The sequence below is a fragment of the Mastomys coucha genome, unplaced genomic scaffold, assembly GCF_008632895.1.
Source record: "Mastomys coucha isolate ucsf_1 unplaced genomic scaffold, UCSF_Mcou_1 pScaffold15, whole genome shotgun sequence".
Classification (NCBI taxonomy): Eukaryota; Metazoa; Chordata; class Mammalia; order Rodentia; family Muridae; genus Mastomys; species Mastomys coucha.
In genome coordinates, this window is record NW_022196897.1 from 142458839 (window position 1) to 142481719 (window position 22881).

At 44.9% G+C, this 22881-nt stretch overlaps 1 protein-coding gene across 2 annotated transcripts in view; it reads left to right on the forward strand.

Moving 5' to 3' along the window:
* Aar2 (AAR2 splicing factor) overlaps window positions 1–14696 on the forward strand; it is a 20912-nt gene extending 6216 nt beyond the window's left edge. For both annotated transcript variants that reach the window (XM_031372503.1, XM_031372504.1), the window contains exons 3-4: window positions 2404–2633; window positions 13401–14696. In XM_031372503.1, the coding sequence (XP_031228363.1) occupies window positions 2404–2633; window positions 13401–13568 (398 nt within the window). In that variant the 3' untranslated portion in view covers window positions 13569–14696. The remainder of the gene's footprint in view (window positions 1–2403; window positions 2634–13400) is intronic.
* Window positions 14697–22881: the final 8185 nt, after the last annotated feature.

Here is a 22881-nt window from a genome sequence, read left to right on the forward strand (position 1 = left end):
CTCAGAAATCCACCTGCCTCTGCTTCCCAAGTGCTGGGATTAAAGGCGTGCGCCACCACGCCCGGCTCGTGACCCTTTTTCAACATACCCCTCCAAATCAGTAATAGTAAATTAGTGCTGTGAATGCAAAAGAATAAGCTAATGTTAGTTCCACAGTTTAACCAGGTAAAATCAAACAAAGAAATAAGTCATTATGCAAAGAAAATTTCGCTCTGTTTTGAAAAGATTCCTCAGGCTGGAACTAGGAAACCCTTCCCTTAATGGTGACGGTCAAACACCGTGCATGTGAGGCCTTATTTGTTGACTCTTTTTTTTCTTCTTCTTCTTTTTTTTTTTTTTTTTTATAAATAATCTTAGTTTTTATTTATTTATTTATTATATGTAAGTGCACTGTAGCTGTCTTCAGATATCCCAGAATTGGGCATCAGATCTCATTATGGATGGCTGTTAGCCACCATGTGGTTGCTGGGATTTGAACTCACAACCTTCAGCAGAGCAGTCGGCGCTCTTAACCACTGAGCCATCTCTCCAGCCCTTTTTTCTTCTTTTTTATGACCCATACATGTACATAGCTTAAGTTTGGCCACCTTTGAAGTCAGAGTGTGTCTGGTAGTCAGCTTGTGTTCATTTCTGTATAGTCAGGGTCTTGCTTTGTAACCTGGGATCCTGAGACTTGCAGGGGCAGTGATTCCCCTGCCTCCTACCTCCTGAGTGCTAGATTATAGGTTGAACCACTACATCCTGCTCAGATGTATTCTATCTGCCAGGCAAAACCCTAGTGGCTTGCACACATACAGTGGCTTCTAGAATGTTAAGTCTTTGTTGGAGATTGGGAGTAGGAGCTAGCATTCTGAGTGTTGCTGTGTGCCCCATATTATTCTAAACACTTAACATGTACTGTAGTAAGTAATTTACTCTTCCCTATAGTACTCAGATAAGGAAATGGAGGCATAAACAGATTAAGTAACTTGCCTCAGGTCATACTGCTGCTAAGTGGGAGAGCTAAGATTTGAATCCAGGTAGTTTGGCTCCAAAGTCCATGCTCTTAGCCACTAGGCTGCTCACAGAAATGGAATCAGAGCCCTGTGATTAAATAAACAAAAGTAAGCTGACTGGTAGGCTAGCACTATAGAAGACCTTAGGGATTTCCTGCTGTGGGAGACTACAGTATTCCTACCCAGCATCAAATCTGTTATAGCTTTCTTCCATTATTCAGAACATTAGTTGTACAGTCTTGGACACACCTTTGACCTCATCTTAAGATGAGAGAGATGCTACCTTTCCTGATGACCTAAAGGAATAGGCCTAAGGACTGAGTGTGGTATGTAATGGCAGCTTTTCACCAGCCCTGGAGTCTGTCATGCCATCTGGGAAACTTAGAATAGTAGCCACTAAGAGGTGACCATGTCAGTGACCCAGATGTTAATTGTAAAATACTAGGCTTTAGGGGCTGGAGAGATGGCACATCCGTTAAGAGTACTGACTGCTCTTCTAAAGTTCCTGAGTTCAATTCCCAGCAACCCATGGTGGCTCACAACCATCTGTCATGGGATCCATGCCTTCTAGTATATCTGAAGAGAGAGACAGTGTACTCACATACATAAAATTTTACAAACAAAAAATTACACCTTGATCTTGTTTTTACAAATCCTGCATCCTGTCATCTCTGCTTCACCAAAATCTCTGAGTTGACAAATAGGCAGCTTTACTTACATTTTGTTTTTAAATTTCAGGATTTATTTTATTATTTTTAAGTCATGTGTGTGTGTGTGTGTATGTGTTGAATAGGTGTATGAGTGCAGGTGCACACAGAGACCAGAAGATCCCCTGCAGCTGGAGTCACAGGTGGCTGTAGCAAGTGCTAGTAACTGAACTTTGGAAGAACTGCAAATAGTCTGCTCACAGAGATGAGCAGACTGGAGCCTGGAGCCACCTCTAACCCTGAGCAGCTTTGCTTTTAATGCGATCTAGTAATTCTGATGGGCAGGTATAGGGCCCAGCTCCTTTTTTTTTTTTTAAGACTTATTTATTATTATAAATGAGTACACTGTAGCTGTCTTCAGATGCACCAGAAGAGAGCATCAGATCTCATTATGGGTGGTTGTGAGCCACCATGTGGTTGCAAGGATTTAAACTCACCACCTAAGGTGCTCTTCCCCGCTGAGCCATCTCACCAGCCCTAGGGGCCACCTCCTAAAGTGTGGTAGTACTTACTTCTCTTGGGGCCTGTGGTTTGAACCAATAGCAGTTCAGCAAATGTTTGCCAAGTACTTGTGAATGAAGAATCCCATTCTAAGGTCTGTAGGATGACAAGGGTGCAGGCGCCCTGGGGCTAAGGTGTGGTGGAAATGTCAGCAGGGGCTCCGAACTCTGAGGGTCTTAGCCCTGCTCTGTACCTCACAGGTGAACTCCAGTTTGCCTTTGTGTGCTTCCTGCTGGGCAATGTGTATGAGGCATTTGAGCACTGGAAGCGGCTGCTGAACCTCCTGTGTCGGTCTGAATCTGCCATGGTGAAGCACCACACCCTGTATGTCAGCCTCATCTCTATCCTGTACCACCAGCTTAGTGAGATCCCTGCTGACTTCTTTGTGGACATTGTCTCCCAGGACAACTTCCTCACCAGCACCTTACAGGTGAGTACTCTGGGCTGACACCCATGTTTCCTAGTTCTGTGTTGAAAGCACCTCTATGCCAGAGACCCTCTGCTTACGCTATCTCTCCGCATGTCACCCACAAAGGGCCTACACTAGGTACTTAGAATTTGTATCCTCTCCACCACCTAGTTGTGGGATTTTTTTTTATTACTCTTAAGGTAATATGTGAGACCGTCTAATTTATTTTTTATTTCTTAAATGTAGTGTGTGAGGGTGGGCACATGTGCCATGGGATGCGTGTGGGGGTCAGAGCACAACTTGTGGGAGTCTTGTAGGTTCTGAGGATTGAGCTCAGGTCATCATGCTGTGCAGCGAGCAATTTATTTATTTTATGTATGTGAGTACACTTCAGCTGTCTTCAGACACACCAGAAGAGGGCATCAGATCCCATTACAGATGGTTGTGAGCTACCATGTGACTGCTGGGAATTGAACTCAGGACCTCTGGAAGAACAGCCAGTCCTCTTGACTGCTGAGCCATCTCTCCAGCACCAGTGGTGAGTGGTTTTAAATGAAGAACTGTCCACAGCCCCAGCAGAGGTGTATTTAGCTCTTGGTTTTGGAGGCTCAGAGCTTAAGACCTGGTGGCCCTACCAGTGACAACCTCTGAAAAACCAACCAAAGAACCCCACTATTACTACATTAATCCTTCCCAAGAGCACTACCCAGTGAGCTAAGAACCTCTCACCAGGCCCCACCTCTTACAATCACCAAACACATGAACTTCCAAGGCGTGAACCCAGGGGAAAAACCACAGTCAGCCAGAGCACCAGCTTCTAGTTCTTGCTGAAGCCGTGAGTTGACGAAGCCTGGTGAGGCCGAGTTTTGAAGCTCGTTATTCCCATAGAAACATCTGCAGCTCCTTAGATCTCATTTAAGCATTAAAGCAACTTTGATTTCCTGTTCAAACAAAATGTGCCAGCTTCTGCAGAGATTCTCTGACAGAAACAGTAAAATTTGCTTTTAACTTGGCAATTAAATTTTTATTATGAGTGGTAATTAGGGAAACAGCTTCAAACAAGTTAGAATCTTCATCCTGTACTATTTCCTCCCTTGGCAAACAGATCCCATTCCTTTATGTGCTTGGGCCAGCCTCTGTCACTCACAGTTTGTAACTTTCTTGGGTTTTGCAGAGACAGCTAGTTGTCTGTTCCCATAGCTCCTGTGCCGGCAATGTATCTCTTCTCCTGTGTGTGATGCCCCATAGGCCCATTCCATGCAAGATGGTGTCTGGCTTCTCTCATTCCCGCCCACGGAAGAAGCTAGTATTTGTTAATGCTGCTGGGTAGCAGACACCATAGTTATTGTGTTATATGATGTCTAAGTTACTTGTTCTGTTGCTGTGATAAGATAACCTGATAAAAGCAATGTAAAGGAGAATTGACTTTATTTTATTTTTGAACTTCAAAGTTTTATTCCATTGTAGTGGGGTAGCCCAGCAACAGGAGTTTGAGGCAGTGCTCACATGGCTTCCACAGTGCAACCGCAGAGAGTAGTGAATGCTTATGTTTAGCTCACTTGCTTCTCTCTATACATTCCAGGGTCCTAGCCTAGGGACTACTGGATGGATCTTTGTGCCTCAGTTGACCTAGTCAACAAAACCCCACAGGCATGCCTGGGTGGTTCTCACTCCTGTCAGGTCGGCACTGAGATGAACCATCACACATGTCTGCTGGGCATACCAGATCACTCTCAGTCTTCAAATGAAGAAACAAACCTGCTGAGTGGCTGCCTAACAATTTCAAGGCCCTAGGTTCAATTCTCAGCACTGAAAAAAAAAAATTAGTACTGAATACAGCCACAACCTCTCCCTACCCACCCTCACCCCCCCCCCCAAAAAAAAAACATGTGGATGTTGTTTCTTGGAAGGTACAGAATAATCTTCCAGAGCCGCCATGCTATTGGAAGTCTCTGTAGTTAGGCAACAGGCAGTTGCCTGGAAACTCTGGCATTTAGAGGACTTATGACTGTGATGATGTATCTGTCAAGTGATGGCTTGAGCCTGTTTTGTTCTACTTCAGAAGAATTAAACTGCCCTTTTCTGTTCTTTGTAGAACAGAGAAATTAAATCTTTATTCCACCTTTATGGGGACCCTCCTCACAAGGTCACTGGGCTGCCAGGCAGTGTGAGATGTCATCAAGTGCTAACTAACTCGCCTCTGTGGGTGGCTGCAGCCATGGGAAATGATGTGGCCCAGGGAATGAGGTACTACCCTCACAGTGTGACCGAACGCTGTCACACAAGCACAGGAAGGCCATGATGTTCCCCGCCTGTATTGCAGCAGTGATCTGCAAAAAATACCAAGGGCCCAGCTGGATTGCTCAATGCCCACATGGGTTGTGCAGGGCTGAGAGTTTGAAAAACTCTGAACAAGAAACTTAATGTCATTTGGTTGTTTGGGGCTTTTTATTTTTAGACACTGTCTCTAGCTCTAGTTGGCCTCAAACTCCCTTTGTAGCAAAGAACAACCTTGAGTTTCAGGTCCTGCATTGTCTACCTCCCAGGTCTGGGATTACAGGTGTGTGCCAAACACACCCAGTTTATGGGACCCTGGGAATAAAACACGGGGCCTCACAGTCTGCTTACTGAGTTATACCAGCTGATGTCATTATTTGAAAGTGTTCAGGATATATGCCTTTAAAATACCACAGCAGCATTCCACTGCGATTGTTGAGGACTACAAGGAGGACTTAGCTAGGGTTCCTGTCCTCAAGGGTTCATTGACTTAGGAGTATTAACTGAGCACCTGCTGTATACATGATTTTGTTCTAAGAGGGAATATACTTGAACAAGAATGTCAAAACAGGAAGTAAACAGGTGAGTTAATGAAGACTTCTCAGTAGTGGTGTTCCAGACCTGCCCCTGTATGTGGTCATAGCCCAGGCTTTTTGGTCTCCCCTAGACTACATCAGCATTTGTCAGCCTCCATGCTTACCTTGTTAAACCATCTGCTTCCCACACTGTTGCCTCTGCTGCTCCAAAATATAGCTCTGATCCCACTTCTCAGTGGCTCCCCTATTGCCTAGGAAATGTAAGTGTGCCAACCTTGGCCCTAAGGCTCATTGTTACTGGGCTCTTGGCCTCTTTTCCATCTTCTCTTCTTTTCTTTTCTTTTCTTTTCTCTTCTATTCTTTTGAGACAGCATCTTGTTTTGTTTCTGAGGCTGGCTTTGAACTCCTGGGCATAAGTGATTCTATCAATCTAAGCAACTAGAGCATACACATGAGCACTGTATCTAGAGCACACACATGAGCACTGTACCCAGAGCACACACATGAGCACTGTACCCAGAGCACACACATGAGCACTAGTCTTCTTTGTTTATTTTAATTGTAAAAAGCTGATGAGTGACATCCTCTGAGTCTCATTTCCTCTCAGCATATTTGAAAATGTTCAAAGCAATATTGACTATAAGCTTGTTTTTCAAATGTTCTCTGGAACCTCATATAACTGAAACTTTATATCCATCCCTATCTCATACCTTCTAGACACAGCCTGACTCTCCTCAGCCTGCTGTGCCCTTGCCTGGACTCTCTCTGTGAAGCCATCCCTTGTCTCTGCCTCTCAAGGTTGTGCTTCTTGGAGTTAATACAGCATTTTACACAAAGCCATAAGCCTGTAGTTTTTTCTCATTGGTCATTTTCAGCATCCAGTCAACACCTAACATTTGACATTTGACCTGTGTTACTGCTTGTTTTTTTTCACATGTAAAGTGTTTATAATTCCTTTGATAAATAAATACATGTGTAAACAGTAAAAAGCTGGACAGTGGTGGCCCATGCCTTTAATTCCAGCATGTGGTAGGCAGAAGCAGTTGCATATCTGTGAGTTCCAGGCCAGCCTGGTCTACATAGAAACTCTGTCTCAGAAAATAAAAAGATGAGCATACAAAGAAACAGTCAAGTATTATAAAGAGCGTTTGATAGATCAAAAAGTGAACGGCAGATTATGACTGTGTTAATACTTGAGGGACTTGAGGGACTCCAGAAGAGCTTTATGTGGGGGATATTGATATTTCAAAAGGCACAGTGTGGACTAGGATATTACAAAACTTTTTTTTTATGAGCCGTCTTGGCAGTGAGAATCTGATCCCCCACGCAGAGGCACTCACTTGGAGTTTGTGACTGAATGAATCAGACCTTAAAAGCTTCCTCAGCTTGCTGTCTGCTCCCTCCCCAGATAGTCAAGCAGAGCTGGCTTCCTTGCTTAGGAACATAAATGCTACTGTCCATGGAGAGGGACTGGTGTGTGTATGTGCAAGCACTTACAGACATTAAAGACAGCCACATTAGCATGGGTAAACTCAGACCATAATGGCCTCAGCCATTGATTTTTTTTCCTCCAACCTTCCCATGTGAGATATTTGAATAAATGCCACAGGCTTTTACAAATCCCTTGGATTTGACTCGAATAAAAATGATTTGTTTTACAAAAAGACTTTTTTTCTTTCATTTAAAGCATCTTAACTCACCATAACTTCCTTAAAGTCAATGAAAAGATAATCTGGGATTAATAGTGTGTTGGAAAGAGTTCTGCAAGCAAGTGTTCTGTCCAGTATACAATCACACAGCCAAGGTCTTGTTGTTTTGTTATAGCTGTAGTGCGTTGTAGGCAAGCTCTACGCTTTATTACTGTTCTGGGTGCTGTCTCCAGCAAGTCTACTCATAGGGCTTTGGTTTGGTTTTTTTGTTTTTGTTTTTTTGTCTTATTTTTTGTCTTATTTTTGTTTATTTGTCTTATTTTTGAGATCTCATGCTAGCCTTAAAATCACTATAGGTGGACATTACCTTGGGGTCCTCCTACCTCTACCTCCCAAGTGTCAGGTTTACTAGCATGTGCCCCCACGTGCAGGTAATATGGTATTGGGTATGGAACCCAGGATTTTGTCCTTGTGAGGAAGGTACCAACTGAGCTTCGTCCCTAGTCTCAGTAATGTCTATAATGTTTTTATAGTAAACTTTTAAAAAATTAATGTGCCTGGGTGTTTTGCCTGCATGTATGTTTCTGCACCACTTGCATGCCTAGTGCCCATGGAGACCAGAAGGGGATGTCAGATCCTCTAGAACTGAGAGTTACGGGCTGTTGTGGGCTACCATGTGGGTGCTGAGAGTCACACCCAGATCATCTGGAAGAACAGCCAGTGGTCTTAACTACTGAGACATCTTTCCAATTTCATATCATAAACATTTTTAATAGATAAATTTATCTGCCTCCTTCGCCACCCACCAACGGTGGCTTTTGTATGCTCAACATACATTGTCTCATTTAACCCTCAAAACAATGCAAGACCTTGGGTATACATCGCATTATATAGGTGGTATGTGCATTATGTTTTCGTTCACACTCAGAACTCTGGGATCACAAGGCTGAGATTTGGATCTGAAGCCCATTGTAGGAGAGCTCCTATATATAATTATTTCTCCAGTGGAAACAGCCCATATTTTCTGAATTGACCTTGGAAGACATTTCAGGCTGGGGAGAAAGCTCGGCAGGTAAAGGCGCCTGCCACCAAGGCTGTTGACTTACGTGTGACCTCAGGACCCCACAGGGTAGAAAGAGCTTTCTGACTCTACATGCATGCCGTGTTCACATTTTCCAAAAAAATGTGATTTTTAGAAAAAAAATTAAAGACATGAGGCTAAGTGTGCTGGTACACCCCTTGGGAGGCAGAGGCAGGGGCTGTCTCTGAGTTCCAGGCTAGCCTGGTCTACATAACAAGTTCTTTGACAGTCAGGATTACACAGAGACCCTGTCTGTCATAGAAAAAGCAGGGGCTCCTGGAGCCTTTCACGCTCTTGCTCCTCACTGCTGTTGTACAGTCTTGTCTTTAAAACCACTTCGGTTGCAGAGCTGACTATGTTCTTCTGGCCAGTTTGCTTTGTAAGCCAGTCACTTGAGCGGTTTTGTTGTTTTTAAGGAAGCTTCTTTTTCAGACTAGATAAAAAATCAGGATAACAGGCTCAGCCATTCTCTGTGATATAGTCACTGTGCAGTCACCAGACTTCGCTTTTTAAAAAGCATTCCTGTCCCGGGCAGTTGTGGTGCATGCCTTTAATTCCAGCACTTGGGAGGCAGAGGCAGGTGGATTTCTGAGTTCGAGACCAGCCTGGTCTACAGGGTGAGTCCCAGGACAGCCAGGGCTACACAAAGAAACCCTGCCTTTAAAAAACCAAAAAAACCATTCATTTTTATGACTGGAGTTTTGCGGTTTGTTTGTTTTGTTTTGTTTTGTTTTTCTGTTTTCAAGTATTGGTATTTTATTTTTTATTTGGGCTTGGGGGCTTTTGTTTGTTTTGTTTTGTTCTGAAATAGGGTCTCACTATGTATCCTAGCCTGGCCTGGAGTTTACTCTAGACCAAGCTGACCTTGAACCTACAAATCCACCTGCCTCTGCCTTCCAAGTGCTGGGACTAAAGTCATGTGCCACCACCTTGTCTGGTGTATGTTTTTTATTTTAGATAAATGTATTCATTTGCAAAATGTGATCATCCTGTTTTAAAAGTATTTTAAAAACAATATCCAAGATTAATCAGCCAAAATTAAGATGATTCATTTTTTCATGCTGTTAGAAATCTTTACTTGATTTTACATTAGGGAATAAAGTAACTAGATGATTACTAAGTTCTTCTAAAGAAAGCATGGAATTAATCCAAAAATTAAAAAAACAAAATAAATTATTGCTTGAATAGATGCCCTCCTAGTACCTCCTAGTAGTGTGCCCCCCCACAGGAGGCCGGGTCACTGAGCATTGAGCCGAGAGCCTCACCAGGACTAGGCAATCACTGTGTTACTAAGTTGTATCCCAAGCCCTAACTAAATACTTTTAAAACATCTTTTCTGAATTGTTTTTGAACCATCAAGCAGAGTGTGGTAACACATACCTGTAGTCTCAGCACTTGGGAGCAAGCTGAGGCAGAACTGAAAATCGGAGGCCAGATTGGCCTCATAGTAAATTCAAGGCCTCTCTAAACTATGTACTGAAACAGTTATCTTGGACAGAAACAAATTACTAAGTTTGTAAAATTATTTAAAAAAAAAAAAGTAGTGGGTAGGGGCTGGGAGTGGGGGTGGGAGGAAAAAGGGTTTGGCCATCCAAGGGCAACACCAGAGTAATTTTAAGGGTAACCAACCTGTTCCGAGACCTAAGTGTGGTGAGGCCTCAACAAGTCCAGAGGCTCCTGGATGAGAACTAGATTCCGAAAGAAAGCCAGTGCCCATGTATAATTGTCCACTGGCTGCATAGTTACAGCTATTTACCCAAGTGAGTCAGACGGTGCCATGGGAACATTTAATTGTGTGCAAGTAGACTTCAGTAAAGTTGGTCTTTAAAACTGACAGTCACTGGTTCTGTGCCCCAGCTTCTGGAGACCAGCAAAGGCTACAGTTGTACAAGCATGTACAGGGCAGAATTTAGGATCAAGGATGTGTTCATTCTGTTGAGACAGAAGAAAGTTGTAGTGAAGAAGTTACAAGATTGACTATCCCAGCTTGGTCGGATCATGCTGAGCATGGTGTAGTGACCCAGCATCCTTATCTATGTAATGGGGTAGTCATCTCCTGCCCTCCAGCCTTCCAGGAGTAAAGATTTAAATGACAACAAAGACAAAACAGCTTTCAACTCAGAAGCTTAATAGAGAAGACCAGAGACTTTCTTTGCTTGTACCCGCTACTAGTTAATTTTATTCTCAGGCATGTTCAAAGTGGGGAGGGTGGGTGATGACTCTGAGCGCAGCTTGTTCTGGCCTCTCACTTCCGGCTCTTGCCAAGTGCAACAGTTTAAATCTGTGTGTTGTTCTTTCTGTTTGGTTAGCATCCTGGGGCCCTACCTAGCTCTGCCAGGCTCTGGGTGATATGCTGTGTTGGACACACCGGTAATTAGGATTCATTCCCTACTCTCTAAGGCATAAACCACTGTGATATAAGACAGTGTGAGAAATGCCATGCGGGAAGCCAGACCCAATGCTAGAGGAACAGAGTTCAGTGCAATTCATTTCAGCTTAGGCCTTTGCAATTCATGTAAGCCAGCAGCAGTCTGGGGCCTGGTGTGCATGCTCATCCTAGATCATCTCCAGCGCCATCACATAATGAACAATTATTCAGTTCCAGGAACTGTGCACAAGAGACAAAAATAAATTTTCTTTGAGCCTTGGTAGTCTTCGTTCTTCTGTGCATTAAACAATTTTTATGTTAGAATACCAGGAGTCCAGAATGCAGGTATGAGAGAGCCACTATTTTGGGTTGCTTTTCTCTTGGATGAGATCAGCTGTAAATAGTCAGCCTGTTATTTCAGTGAGCTTGAGTAACCCTGGCCTCAGGGAAGCACACAGGAGCTTTACTCCCCAGATCATACAGTGCTGCAGGAAGTTACTGTTCTGGCTTGCTGTTGGAGTCATGACCCCATTCCAGTGGAGAAGTTGTTGTCGCTACTTGGAATCGGCTACAGAGTCTGTCTGCTGCCTTTGTCAGACAAGCTCCCTAAACCAAGTGATGTATAGACCAGCTACAGCTGGAGGAGACTGAATCATAGCTGCTGTACCCTGTGGCCATTTCTGCAGGAGGCCTGTAGGATAGCAGGTAGCGGACAAAAACCTTTGTACTCCCTTCTGGGTAACTGAATACCTTTCTGTGCCAAATCCTGAAAGTATGCAGGCTGAAGTGGGTGTGGTGGCACATGTCCTTAATTCCAGCACTTGGAAGGGAGAGCCAGGCTGATCTCTGTGAGCTCAAGGCCAGGCCAGCCAGGGCTACATAGTAAGACCTTGTCTTAAAAAATTAATTAATCAGTTAATTTAAAGATGACTAATAAAACCACATTTTGGTGTATTTTCTCAGAGCATGGTGGAAGTACGGTTTGATTGTCTGAAACTTCTTTGAGAATAGTAAGGCTGTTTAAGAAGTAGTTGGCTTGCAATTCTCAGGAACTGGAATACACTTCAAATGTGTAAAAAAAAATTGTTTTGTTCCTCATACATGTTTGAATTAGCTGAAACAGTTCATGGGGACATCAAAATAACAACTCAGTATCAGAATGTATGTAACTCAACAATCGAGCAGCCCAACTTAAAAACAGCCAAAGAACTTGAATAGACATTTTGCCAAAGAGAAATACAAATATACAATAACCTCATGAAGATGTGTTTATCATCACTAATCATTAGAGAAGTACAAATCAAAATTACACCGAGATAGCTATCAAACCTATCAGAAGGGCTGTTGTCCACAGATTAATAGGTAAGGCGAAGAAGCACTGAGCAGGCTGCAGGGAAACGAGCCCCCTGTGTTCTGCTGCAGGGATGTGCTGTGGTCCAGCTGCTGTGCAAACTGTGTGCCTTAGTAAGGCGGAGTCATCATGAGGTCTAGCAGTTCCATGTCTGGGTCTGCACCCAAAGAACAAAGCAGGAACTCAAGTACCTGTACAGCTGTATCCACGGGAGCTTGATTCTCCATACCTAAAAAACAGACACCCTAAATGTCACTGACTGCTGAATGGCAAACGGACTGCAGATTCCAGGGCTGAAGGGGTGGATTAGGGCTGAATTGCTGATGATCTGGTTCAGTTCCCAGCATCCTTGTTAGGTGGCTCACAGCCACCTGCAGCTCTAGCTCCAGGGCGCTTAACACTCACTCCTGCCCTCTGCGGGCGCCTATGGGAGTATGAGCGCACTCAGACACAGAGGCACAAATGTACACAGAAATAAAAATAAAACCCTTTTAAAAGGTAAATATGTATGTGTGTGTGTTATGCATACATACACACAAACATACTAGCTTACAAGTGTGTATAAATTGGGGGTAGGGAAGCTTAGAGACAGGGTCTTACTGTATACCCCAGGCTGGCCTTGATCTTGAATTTCCTGTGCCTCAGCCCTCTGAGTGCTGGGATTAGAGATGTGCAGCACTATGTCTAGCTCCGCTCTTTAGTTTTTAAAAGAAAGGTTTTAATGTGTCCTTCAACACAGATGAACCTTGAAGACGGGCTCTGTGATATAAGCCAGCCACAAAAGGACAGATACTATGATTCCTCTTTAGTCAGATCCACAGAGACAGAAAGTAGAACAGTGTTGCCAAAGGCCAGGGGAAGGGAATGAGAGGGGATTGGAGTGTTGTGGGTAGAGTGTCAGTTGGAGAAGATGAGGTTCCTAAAGATGAGCATTGGTAATGGTTGCACAATGGGAATTCAAGTATTGACACTGGCTAATCATTTAAAAATAGTTTAAATGGTAGCTGTAAATGTTTTACCACGATTTAAACAATGGTAATGCTTTTTAAAATGAACATTAAAGACACCTTTTAAGAGGAATAGAAGCCTCAAACTGGCAGTCTATGGCCCACTTAGAAGATCAGAGCAGCAATTCAGCCTTGTTGGCTGAGGGCCTAGAACTTTATGGGATCCAAGGGCTTACAGTCTCCCAAAACTTTTCTTTACAACACCTGGTATACTCGGTTATCTTTTGTGTTGGTGCCCAGGTGCCCTGTAGATCTTCACACCCCATGCCACCCCAGGTGGGGCTGTAGTGGTAACTCTCATGGCCTTAACTTGTCATGGGGCGTCTACGCTCAGCATGGTAATTTTCCATTCCAGTCCTGTTCCAGTGTCTTCCTTGGTTTGGGGTGCAGAGCAGGTGTCCTGGGACAGTGCCAGCAGCAGCTGATCTACTGCCCCAAAGAACTGAACACCAGGAGGAAAATTCCACAGCTTTCTTGGCCCCCTGTTCTCAGGAGTAACTTACCCTCTGTTCTCTGTAGGTTTTCTTTTCTTCTGCCTGCAGTATTGCTGTGGAAGCCACCCTGAGGAAGAAAGCAGAGAAGTTCCAAGCCCACCTGACTAAGAAGTTCCGCTGGGACTTTGCTTCAGAGCCAGAGGACTGCGCCCCAGTGGTGGTGGAGCTCCCTGGGGGCATCAGCACGTCCTAACTGCATCAAGCCTTGGGAGACCCCTCCCCTCATGGCTATAACCCAGTGAGAGTCTCCCCCTTCATCTGTCCTGGAACCCTCCAGCGCAGTGATCCAGTCAGGTCCTGCAAAGATGGAGCCAGAACCTGTGTTCACAGTAAAGACATTCCTATGCTGCAGAAGTGGCCATTTATGGGTCCCTGTAGCCTGGCCCTGCCGCCGAACTTCAGGAAAAAAAGAGGTCGAGATGAAACCTGCCCCAGCAACAGTTTAATTCCTCTGACAATAAGAAAATGGACATTAAATCCAAAAGAACTAGCTGCTTATTCCATAGCTGCTGAAAAGAGGAAAGAAACCAGATCCATCCTAGGGTCTGTGGTATTAAGTCAGTGGATTTTTAAGTTAAATGTAGGTTTGAAGTTGAATGTGGTTTGTATAGAATTTCTGTCTGCTCCTGCTTGAATGGAAGGAAACCTGCCAGAACTTGGGCCACTGACCTCTCAGGGGCCTAGCCTGGGAACAGGTGACAAGGAAGATGGTGGGTTGAGTCTGGCAGGTGGCCAGCTTCATCTGCCACACCTCCTTCTTCCAGAAGCTGCAGTGGTTGGTACCTGAGTCAGCTGCTGGCTGTGGGGTCTTCTGCTGCTGCCACTGTCACCCTGAGGCCTCACTCTGAAGCAGGATGTACAAGCCTCCCATGTGTCCCCATTTTTCACTAAGGCTACCATGATGCTTCTGATGGCATGGAAATCAACAGCAGAAGGAGAGGTTCTTGCTCTGAGGCTGCTTCTTAGGCCCTGTTAAAGTCTGGGCCTTTTCTTCGGAGCTATGGAGATAGCTGGGAGTAGCTTAACTCCCCCAGCCCTGCTGTGGGGTTCTCATGAGTGCCGTCATGGTTCTGGTGTTAGGGAGTCTTGAGGGCACACCCATTGTGCGGTGTGGGCAGAGTTCTGCCTCAAGAAGGGCTCCCAGGCCCTCCACTCTGACCTCAGGCTCTCTGCTATACTCTGGAATCCTCTTCTGAGGCTTGAGCTCACAGCAGGCCTCTGAGTGAGAGTCCTGCTGTTTAAGACTTTTGGTTCCTCTTGTTTCCTTGGAGATGTTTTTCCAAGAGCACAATGTACATTAAAGTCTTTGAGTTGGGACTAATCCCCCTGTGTGAGTCTCTTATAGCTAATCTGCTTGGTTTCCAGAGTAGCCAAGCTGTTGTCCATAGACAACACATCTTCCTGCAGAACCCATGCAGGAGATCCTGCTCAGCCCCTGCAGTTTCCGGAGAAGCCAGACAGCCAGCTTTGCCTCTTTGCAGAGAGACACGCCCTGTTGCTCTCTATTAACCTGAAGTCTCACCTGGTGGGAATTACTATTCCTTTTTTCCCACAAAGCCCATTCATCACAACTGCCCAGGGACTGTGTTAACAGTGCAGATCCCAACAAATGAATTCCTGATATGGGCTGCAGTGTGTACAGACCTTGTGCCCAAGGCTGGGGAAATGGCTCAGTGGGTAAAGTGTTTGGTATACAAGCATGAAGCCCTTCAGATCCCCAGAGCTCGTGAAAAGCCAGGGCAGCAGTGCGCACCAGTAATCAAAAGTGCTGCAGAGGCTGGGTGATCCTAGGGGTGGTCCTAGGGGTGATCCTAGGGCTTTTCTGGTCATCTGGAACTTGGTAAACTGCAGGTTCAGTGAGAGACCCTGTCTCAAACATAAGGTGGAAAGTGACAGAAGACATCCAGTATCAACCTCTGACCTCCACATGCTCCCACACAAATGCACCTAACACATACCACACACTTACTAACACAGAATGTGCTGGGGGAAGGAGACCAAACTCCAGGCTTTACACTCACGTGTACCCGGCATAAGCAGAGCCACATGGCAGCAGGTAAGGACCGCCCACGGCGTGCCCTCAAGCAGTGGTTTGTGGTGGGACACTTGTCAAATCATACTCCACAGATTTAAGAGCTTTAGTTCTGAGATACATTCAGTTTTTTGTTTGTTGTCTTTTGAGTGATACTGTCAAGCAATAACACATCATACTTGATGTGAGCAGCACCTCTGGGGCAAAATGTGTCTCCCATGATCACTCTGAAGATAGTACCTTGATGTTGGACCATTCCCCAAGTGTGCCTGGGTCTCCCCAGATGCCCCTCTCTATATATGCTTAAGCTGGGTTGAACAAGAGAAGCTGCTGCTTGAGAAATGTTCACAGCAAACTGCAGCAGGTCTCATCATCAGTTATCCCCGTGTGGCTTGTATGAAAGGGAGCTCAGAAAGCATCATTTGTCCAGGGTCAAACAACAATAAGCATTGAGGACAGGAGGCAAGCCTGTGCTTCCTGACACCCATAGCCCACCCTTCGCTACCCTTTTATGTGCAGGGCAGCCTTCCCTTCTATCCCTGCCAAGGTCCAGGCCTTGGCTTTGTTGACTAGGAGCTATGTGGCCTTGGACAAACTTTTTCTTTGGGGGAGGGGGGCTAAGTCTCCTTATATAGAAGAGAGTTAGCTTAGATTTGGGGGTTCTGATAAAATATTTTCAGGTTCCTCCAAGTATTAATAGTTGTCCCTGATTTATTAGAAATTTCAGAAGGGAAATTACATTTATATAAGGCAGTATGTCTGGGGCCTGCAATGTTTGACACAGAAATGATAGAACTTTGGGTCTTTACATGTCCCTTTGTGTGTATGTGTGTCTGTCTGTCTTTCCATCTGTCACACTCTTTTTACATATATGTGTTTGTATGTGTTTACATGTGTATGGAGGTCAAGACAACTCTCAGGAATCGACTTTCACCACCATGTGTGTCTAAGGGATCAAACTCCAGCATCCTGTGCGATGCATAAAGAATCTGAAAACAAGGCAGTTATTACAGAAAGCTTGCAGTGTTTATGGAAGAGAAGCCATCAAAATAGAATCCTCGGGATAACTGATCTCTGAACTCTTTTTCCAATTTCAACACATCCAGAAGTGAGGCTATTGGCAAGACCTGCCCTGGTTTCCAGATCTCAAATGCAAGCCTCCTGGGGTCCGGCTCTTACTTGCAAGGCTGGGTTATCCTATTAACAGAACCAGCAACAGCAAATGCCTTGCCAAACCCTCCTGCCGGCCTCCTTAACAAGCCCTTCTTCCTCTGAGCCTAGCTGTCTCGTCTCACCACTTGTGCAGTAGAAGACTTCCCTGCCAATGATTGCCTCTTACTGTCAGTAATTATGTCCCCAACGTCATCCCTTGTAAATATTATTTAATATTCCCAAGACACTGTGACATGCTGGGCTCTCCAGACATTGGCTTGACTGAGATACCATCCCCTGCTGAAGTGACTGGAAACAGCCGTGGTCAAAACCAACACTGAATCACACTTCTAGATAATGACAACGCTCACCTGAGCTGCCGAGGAATCCCCAAACCCTTGTTGTCCTTAACAGTCTCCATTTCCTGCTCACCACAGACATCTCAGATCTTGTGTCTCCCCTGGGCAGGTTCAGTCCCATTAGACCCATCTAGACCTTTCTTGCTGTGAAGTGGCCAAAGCTTGGGCCCTGGCGCTAGCTCAGGTCTCTCTTCCAAAGCCCTGGTCTCTGCTATGGACTGTGGGGAAGGCAGGGTGAGGAGATAAGGGTCCTAACAGGGTGGGTGGAGATGCTGCCATTTGAATGGGGTAATTTCTGAGCAAAGATTAGAAAGGAACAAATGGAGTAGCAGAGAAAGCATTCTAGGCAGAAGGACCAGAACAGAGCCCGAGGGTCAGGGGCCAAGGTTAGGATTGGGAAGAGTGGACCAATCAAAGCAGGGAAGAGTGGGACTAGGGTTGGAGCCGACCAGACTGTGGCTCAAAGCACTGTTTGCTGTAGTTGGACATTTGGGTAGAAGAGAGACATGAACTGGCTTGTGTCTGGACTGCTATGTTGGACACAACTGTAGTGTAGAGTAGAAGCAGGGAAACCTGTGAGGAGGTAGTGCCACTATCCAGATGAGAGGCCATCAGGTAGCCCAGACAGGGTAATGACAGCACTCCACTTGTGTGTCTTGATTCAGGGAGATTGGGGACCTCCAGAAGGCCAGATCACCCGTAATTCTCCGAAGTCACAGGCTACCTCCCACGGTTTTTATTGTCTACTTGCACTCCCAGTCTCTGCAGACTCCGACAGCCTTTCTGATCCTCACAGATCCATGGCCCATGTGGAGAGGTGGGGAAGTGAGGAAGTACTCAGGTCTGGGAGACAAGAGGGCAGTGGAGGACTAGGAATGGTTCTGTACTGAAGCAGCAGGTAAGCCAGGCCCCAGTAGGCTGTGGTCACACCCGAGGGGATGCCCCTTCAGGAGCATCGTGGAAGGCCTGTATGGGACTCACAGTTAAGAGTGGGTGAATGCATCCTGGTCAGGAGCCCCTTGGGCATTTCTTCTGTGAACTGGAACTAGAATATTTTGGGGACACTGCCAGAGCACCAGTGATTAGTCAGGATCAGTGTCATCTTTCTTGTACAGACAGGGGGCCAGAATCAGCAGTAAGGGGACTCCCTCTCAACTGTCTGCCCTTGCCACCCTAGAGCACTCCTCAGTCCATTCCTCGGTCTACCCCACTATTCCACAGGCACACAGTCTGCTACGTAAGGACAGAGGTTCTGAGGTCATCAGCCGGGCAATGCTCATATGGTCACTTAGCAGGGTGGCAGGCAGACCCCTGACCTCTTGCTCACGTTTCACACCAGACTCTCTTGTGTTAATATTTGACCTGTGGGGACACTGGACCAGACATAGGAGGAGGGAATTCTTGGCTGCAGACAGAAGGAAAGAAATCAAGAAAACCAAACAGGACAGGTAACATGATTCGCTGATCCCCTACATGGGAACAGCTCTGAGGTGAAAATGTCTTCAGCCAGAACCCCAGCTATGCACAGCCAATAAATCTTTGGTTACAAAACCCTTAGGACTTACGCCTTCATTACAAATGGCACAGATCAAAGTTTATGTTAGTTTGGTTATACAGTCCAAACTAATGTATAAAGAAGAACAAATGCCTTACCTGCTTGAACAGAGAGCAGAGAATCATCTTTAACTGAACTGTGTTCACTGTACATTCCATACATATGTTAGTGCAGAAATGTATATTACCTATGAAAGTTATCTGTTTACAGACACCAGTGAAGTCAAGGCAGCTCCGACAAGATTCACCCTCGGGGATGCTGAGACAGCTAACTAGATTTTCCAGCATTACAGACTGTTGCAGCCAGGATGTCAGTTAAGCCCTGAACTTTCTCAATATGCAGAGACAGAACAGCAAATGTTTTACAGCTAGCTTTCTTAAGACTAGCCATTATCCCAAATTTCTTGGGCCCCCAAAAGGAAAATGACACCCAAAACCAGTAAGGAAGCAATTTAAAGATAATTACACCCCTTCCCAAAAGGCGGGGTGGATGGTTTTTGGTCATTCTACCAAAGAGTATTAGTAAGCCAAAAATCTTACCTTGGCATAGAACCTTGTATATTGATAAAAATTAAAGTTATATTTAGTTACATTGTATAAAGCTTTATACATTACTACAGATTTAAGATTATATTTTGCTACAACATGCTAAGGTATTATACCTATGCAATTCTTAAAAATGCAATGTTATGTTCTAGTGCTTTTGAAAGTTGCTATTACAAACTAATTAGGATAATTAAGAAATGCAAATTAGCTGTCAGGCAATCAAACTCATGGTCATGTTAGATATTAGTTTAGTTAATTACAAAAATATCTTTCCTAGATTGAACAGATAGTAAATAGCTAGAAACAATTCAGATATACTATAGCTATCTATATATATGGTCTTCAAAAACATTAGAGACCCACAGAATATGACATTTAAAGATACTTTATTAAATTAAAACCTTTTTTGACAATGAGGCAGGTCAGCTCCTGGCAGCACCCCATTCCATTTCAAAGAAGATGATAAGCATCAATGACCTCCATGTGGAGTCGCTTCAATTGTGGCAAACTAGCTACCAGGCAAAGGAAAAGCCCATGCTTCAACTGCAGACAAAATGCTGTCCAAACTAGACAAGACACAGGGAAGTTGATGGTTGAACTTTGCAAGGACAAGATAGGAAGTCCTTTGTCATTCCTGCTTCACACACACACACACACACACACACACACACACATACACACAAGTCTGTCAGATATTGTAGACCAGTAGGCTAAAGATGATGCTCCAACGACATGCTTTGGAAGATTTGGGGAGCTGCGCGGGCAGCCGACCATCTCTGTCATAGTTTTGGAAGATTTGGGGAGCTGCGCGGGCAGCCGACCGTCTCTGTCACGGCTATAGCTTTGGAAGCTGCTTGCTGTACTTCCTGCACACTCAGGTGATAATTATTCCTTCCCAGGTCTCTGATAGGATTGAAGACTAGAGAGTTAGAGTCTCCCATATAAGTTTAAATTGTCTCAGATTTAGAAAAATGTTTTAAGGTCTGTGTAAGTTATGCTAAAGAATGATTTAGATACAGAACTTTAAACCCCCAGGGTTAGAACAGATAATAGAATACTTTATCCAAAGTTGCCAATTAAGAAGAGCCTTTTATTGGACTAAATGGGGGGAAAATAAAGGCATAATGTTATTGTGCCCTTGTATTATTCAAATGCTGTTTTCTGTGCCCCCATATCTGTTTGCAATTCTTATTCTAAGTATTTCATGTCTCAATGTTGTGTAAACATTTCTTCCAAATAAAGCTAGCTGATCAGCCAATGGCAAAGCAGGGGAGAAAATAGGGCTGGACTTTCTCCCAGCCAGGGAAGACAAAAAGGGAGAAGGGGAGAGGAGGGGGGAGAATAGGGAAGGAGGGAGGGAGGGATGGAGGAAGTGGGGAGGAAGTGGGGAGGAAGTGGGGATTTGCCATGGGGAGAGAGTCCAGGAGATACCATGAGAAAACACCTTGAGACCAGAGAACCAGATCGGTACTAAAATGCAAGTATCACTGTGATTTTGACTGGGAGGTAGCCAGATTAGCTTAGAGAATTAAAACAGAGCAATACTGCTCGGTCGTTGTGCCCTTAAAGCTTGTTAAATAAATATAATAGTCCAGTCTCAATTTTTTGGGAGCTAGCTGGGTTAAGAGGAATCACTTACTAGGCAGCCACTAAGAGGAAGGAGCATCCGGCCCAGAGGGAGCAATCTTCGCCCTGCTGCTGTGGGCTTCAGCTACCAAGGAGGAGCCTTGGCTAGAATGGCCTGCACACAAGTTTCTCCTCCCTCAGGCCTGGTCCCACCAGAGTTTCTGAAGAATTTTGCTGAGAGGGATATTGCCAAATGAGGGGCCGAATGTTTCTCTTGCTGGGATAAAACAGCATGATCAAAGCAGCTTGCTGGGACCGAATGGTTCTGGATGGACGTGCCCGTCACCCACCACTCCGTCAGCACTGGAGAGAACGAGAATGATGCATGACTCTTGAAACCTCAAAGCCTATCCCCAGTGGCACACTTCCTTCTGCCACACCCCTAAGTCTCCCCAAACAGTGCCACCAACTGGGGACCAAGTATTCAAATGCTGGAGACCATAAAGGACATCTCATTCAAACCATCACAAGGGGCTTCTAAGGGCTGAGCCAATGAGAAGTACTAGGTATTCCACGTGGAGCACCGCGCGCGCGCGTGTGTGTGTGTGTGTGTGTGTGTGTGTGTGTGTGTGTGTGTGTGTGTGGTGTAGTATGATGTGTGTGTGGTGTGTGTGTGTATGTGTATGTGTGTGTGGTGTAGTATGATGTGTGTGTGTGTATGTGTGGTGTGTGTGTGTGTGATGTGTGGTGTAGTATGATGTGTGTGTATGTGTGTGTGTGGTATGTGTGTGGTGTGTGTGTGTGGTGTGTATGTGTGATGTGTGTGTGTGGTGTAGTATATGTGTGTGTGGTGTGTATGGTGTGTGTGTGTGTGTGTGGTGTGTGTGTATGTGTGTGTGGTGTGTGTGTGATGTGTGTGTGTGGTGTATGTGTGTGTGGTGTGTGTATGTGTGTATGTGTGTGGTATGTGTGTGTGGTGTAGTATGATGTGTGTGGTGTGTAGGTGTGTGTGGTTGTGTGTGTGTGGTATGTGTGTGTGGTGTAGTATGATGTGTGGTGTGTGTGTGTGTGGTGTGTGTGGTGTGTGTGTGATGTGTGTGTGGTGTGTGTGGTGTGTGTGTGTGGTTGTGTGTGTGTGTGCTATGTGTGTGTGTGTGGTGTAGTATGATGTGTGTGTGGTGTGTAGGTGTGTGTGGTTGTGTGTGTGTGTGGTGTGTGTGTGGTTTGTGTGTGTGTGTGCTATGTGTGTGTGTGTGGTGTAGTATGATGTGTGTTGTGTGTGTGTTGTGTGTGTGTTGTGTGTGTGTGGTGTGTGTGTGTGTGTGGTATGTGTGTATGGTGTGTTGTGTGTGTGGTATATGTGTGGTGTGTGTATGTATGTGTGTGTGTGTGTGTTGTGTGTGTGTGGTTTGTGTGTAGGGGCTGAGGGTTAGGCAGGACATCAAGGATGCCCTCTATCTGAAGAAGGCTGTATATTCTTCATCCTCTTGGGAAATATCTATTTGTATGTTTGTGTCAAGTGTCTGGGTGGTTTTGAAAATACCTTACAAATATCCTTTCTTTCTTTCTTTGTTTCTCTCTTTCTTTCTTTTTCCCTTCCTTCCTTTCCTTTTTTCTTTCCTTCTTTCTTCCTGTCCTCCCTTCTTTCCTTCCTATTTATTTATTTAGAAACAGAGTCTTGGGCTGAGGAGATGGTTCAGCGGGTAAGAGCACTGACTGCTCTCCCGAAGGTCCTGAGTTCAAATCCCAGCAACCACATGGTGGCTCACAACCACCTGTAATGAGCTCTGATGCCCTCTTCTGGTGTGTCTGAAGACAGCTACAGTGTACTTATGTATAATAATAAATCTTTGGGCCAGAACAAGCAGGGACTGAGCGAGTGGAGTTGACCAGAGCCAGCGGGGTTGACTGGAGCAAGCACAGGTCTTAAATTCAATTTCCAACAAGCACATGAAGGCTCACAACCATCTATACAGCTATAGTGTGCTCATATACGTAAAATAAATAAATAATTTTTTGTTTGTTTGTTTTGTTTTCGAGACAGGGTTTCTCTGTATAGCCCTGGCTGTCCTGGAAGTCACTCTGTAGACCAGGCTGGCCTCAAACTCAGAAATCCACCTGCCTCTGCCTCCCAAATGCCGGGATTATAGGTGTGCACCACCACTGCCCAGCATAAATAAATCTTTAAAAAAAAAAAAAACAGTCTTTAGGTGGTTTTGAAAATACCTTATAATTTACCTTTCTTTCTTTTCTTATTTATGTATTTGTGTATGTATGTATGTATTTATGCAATCTCA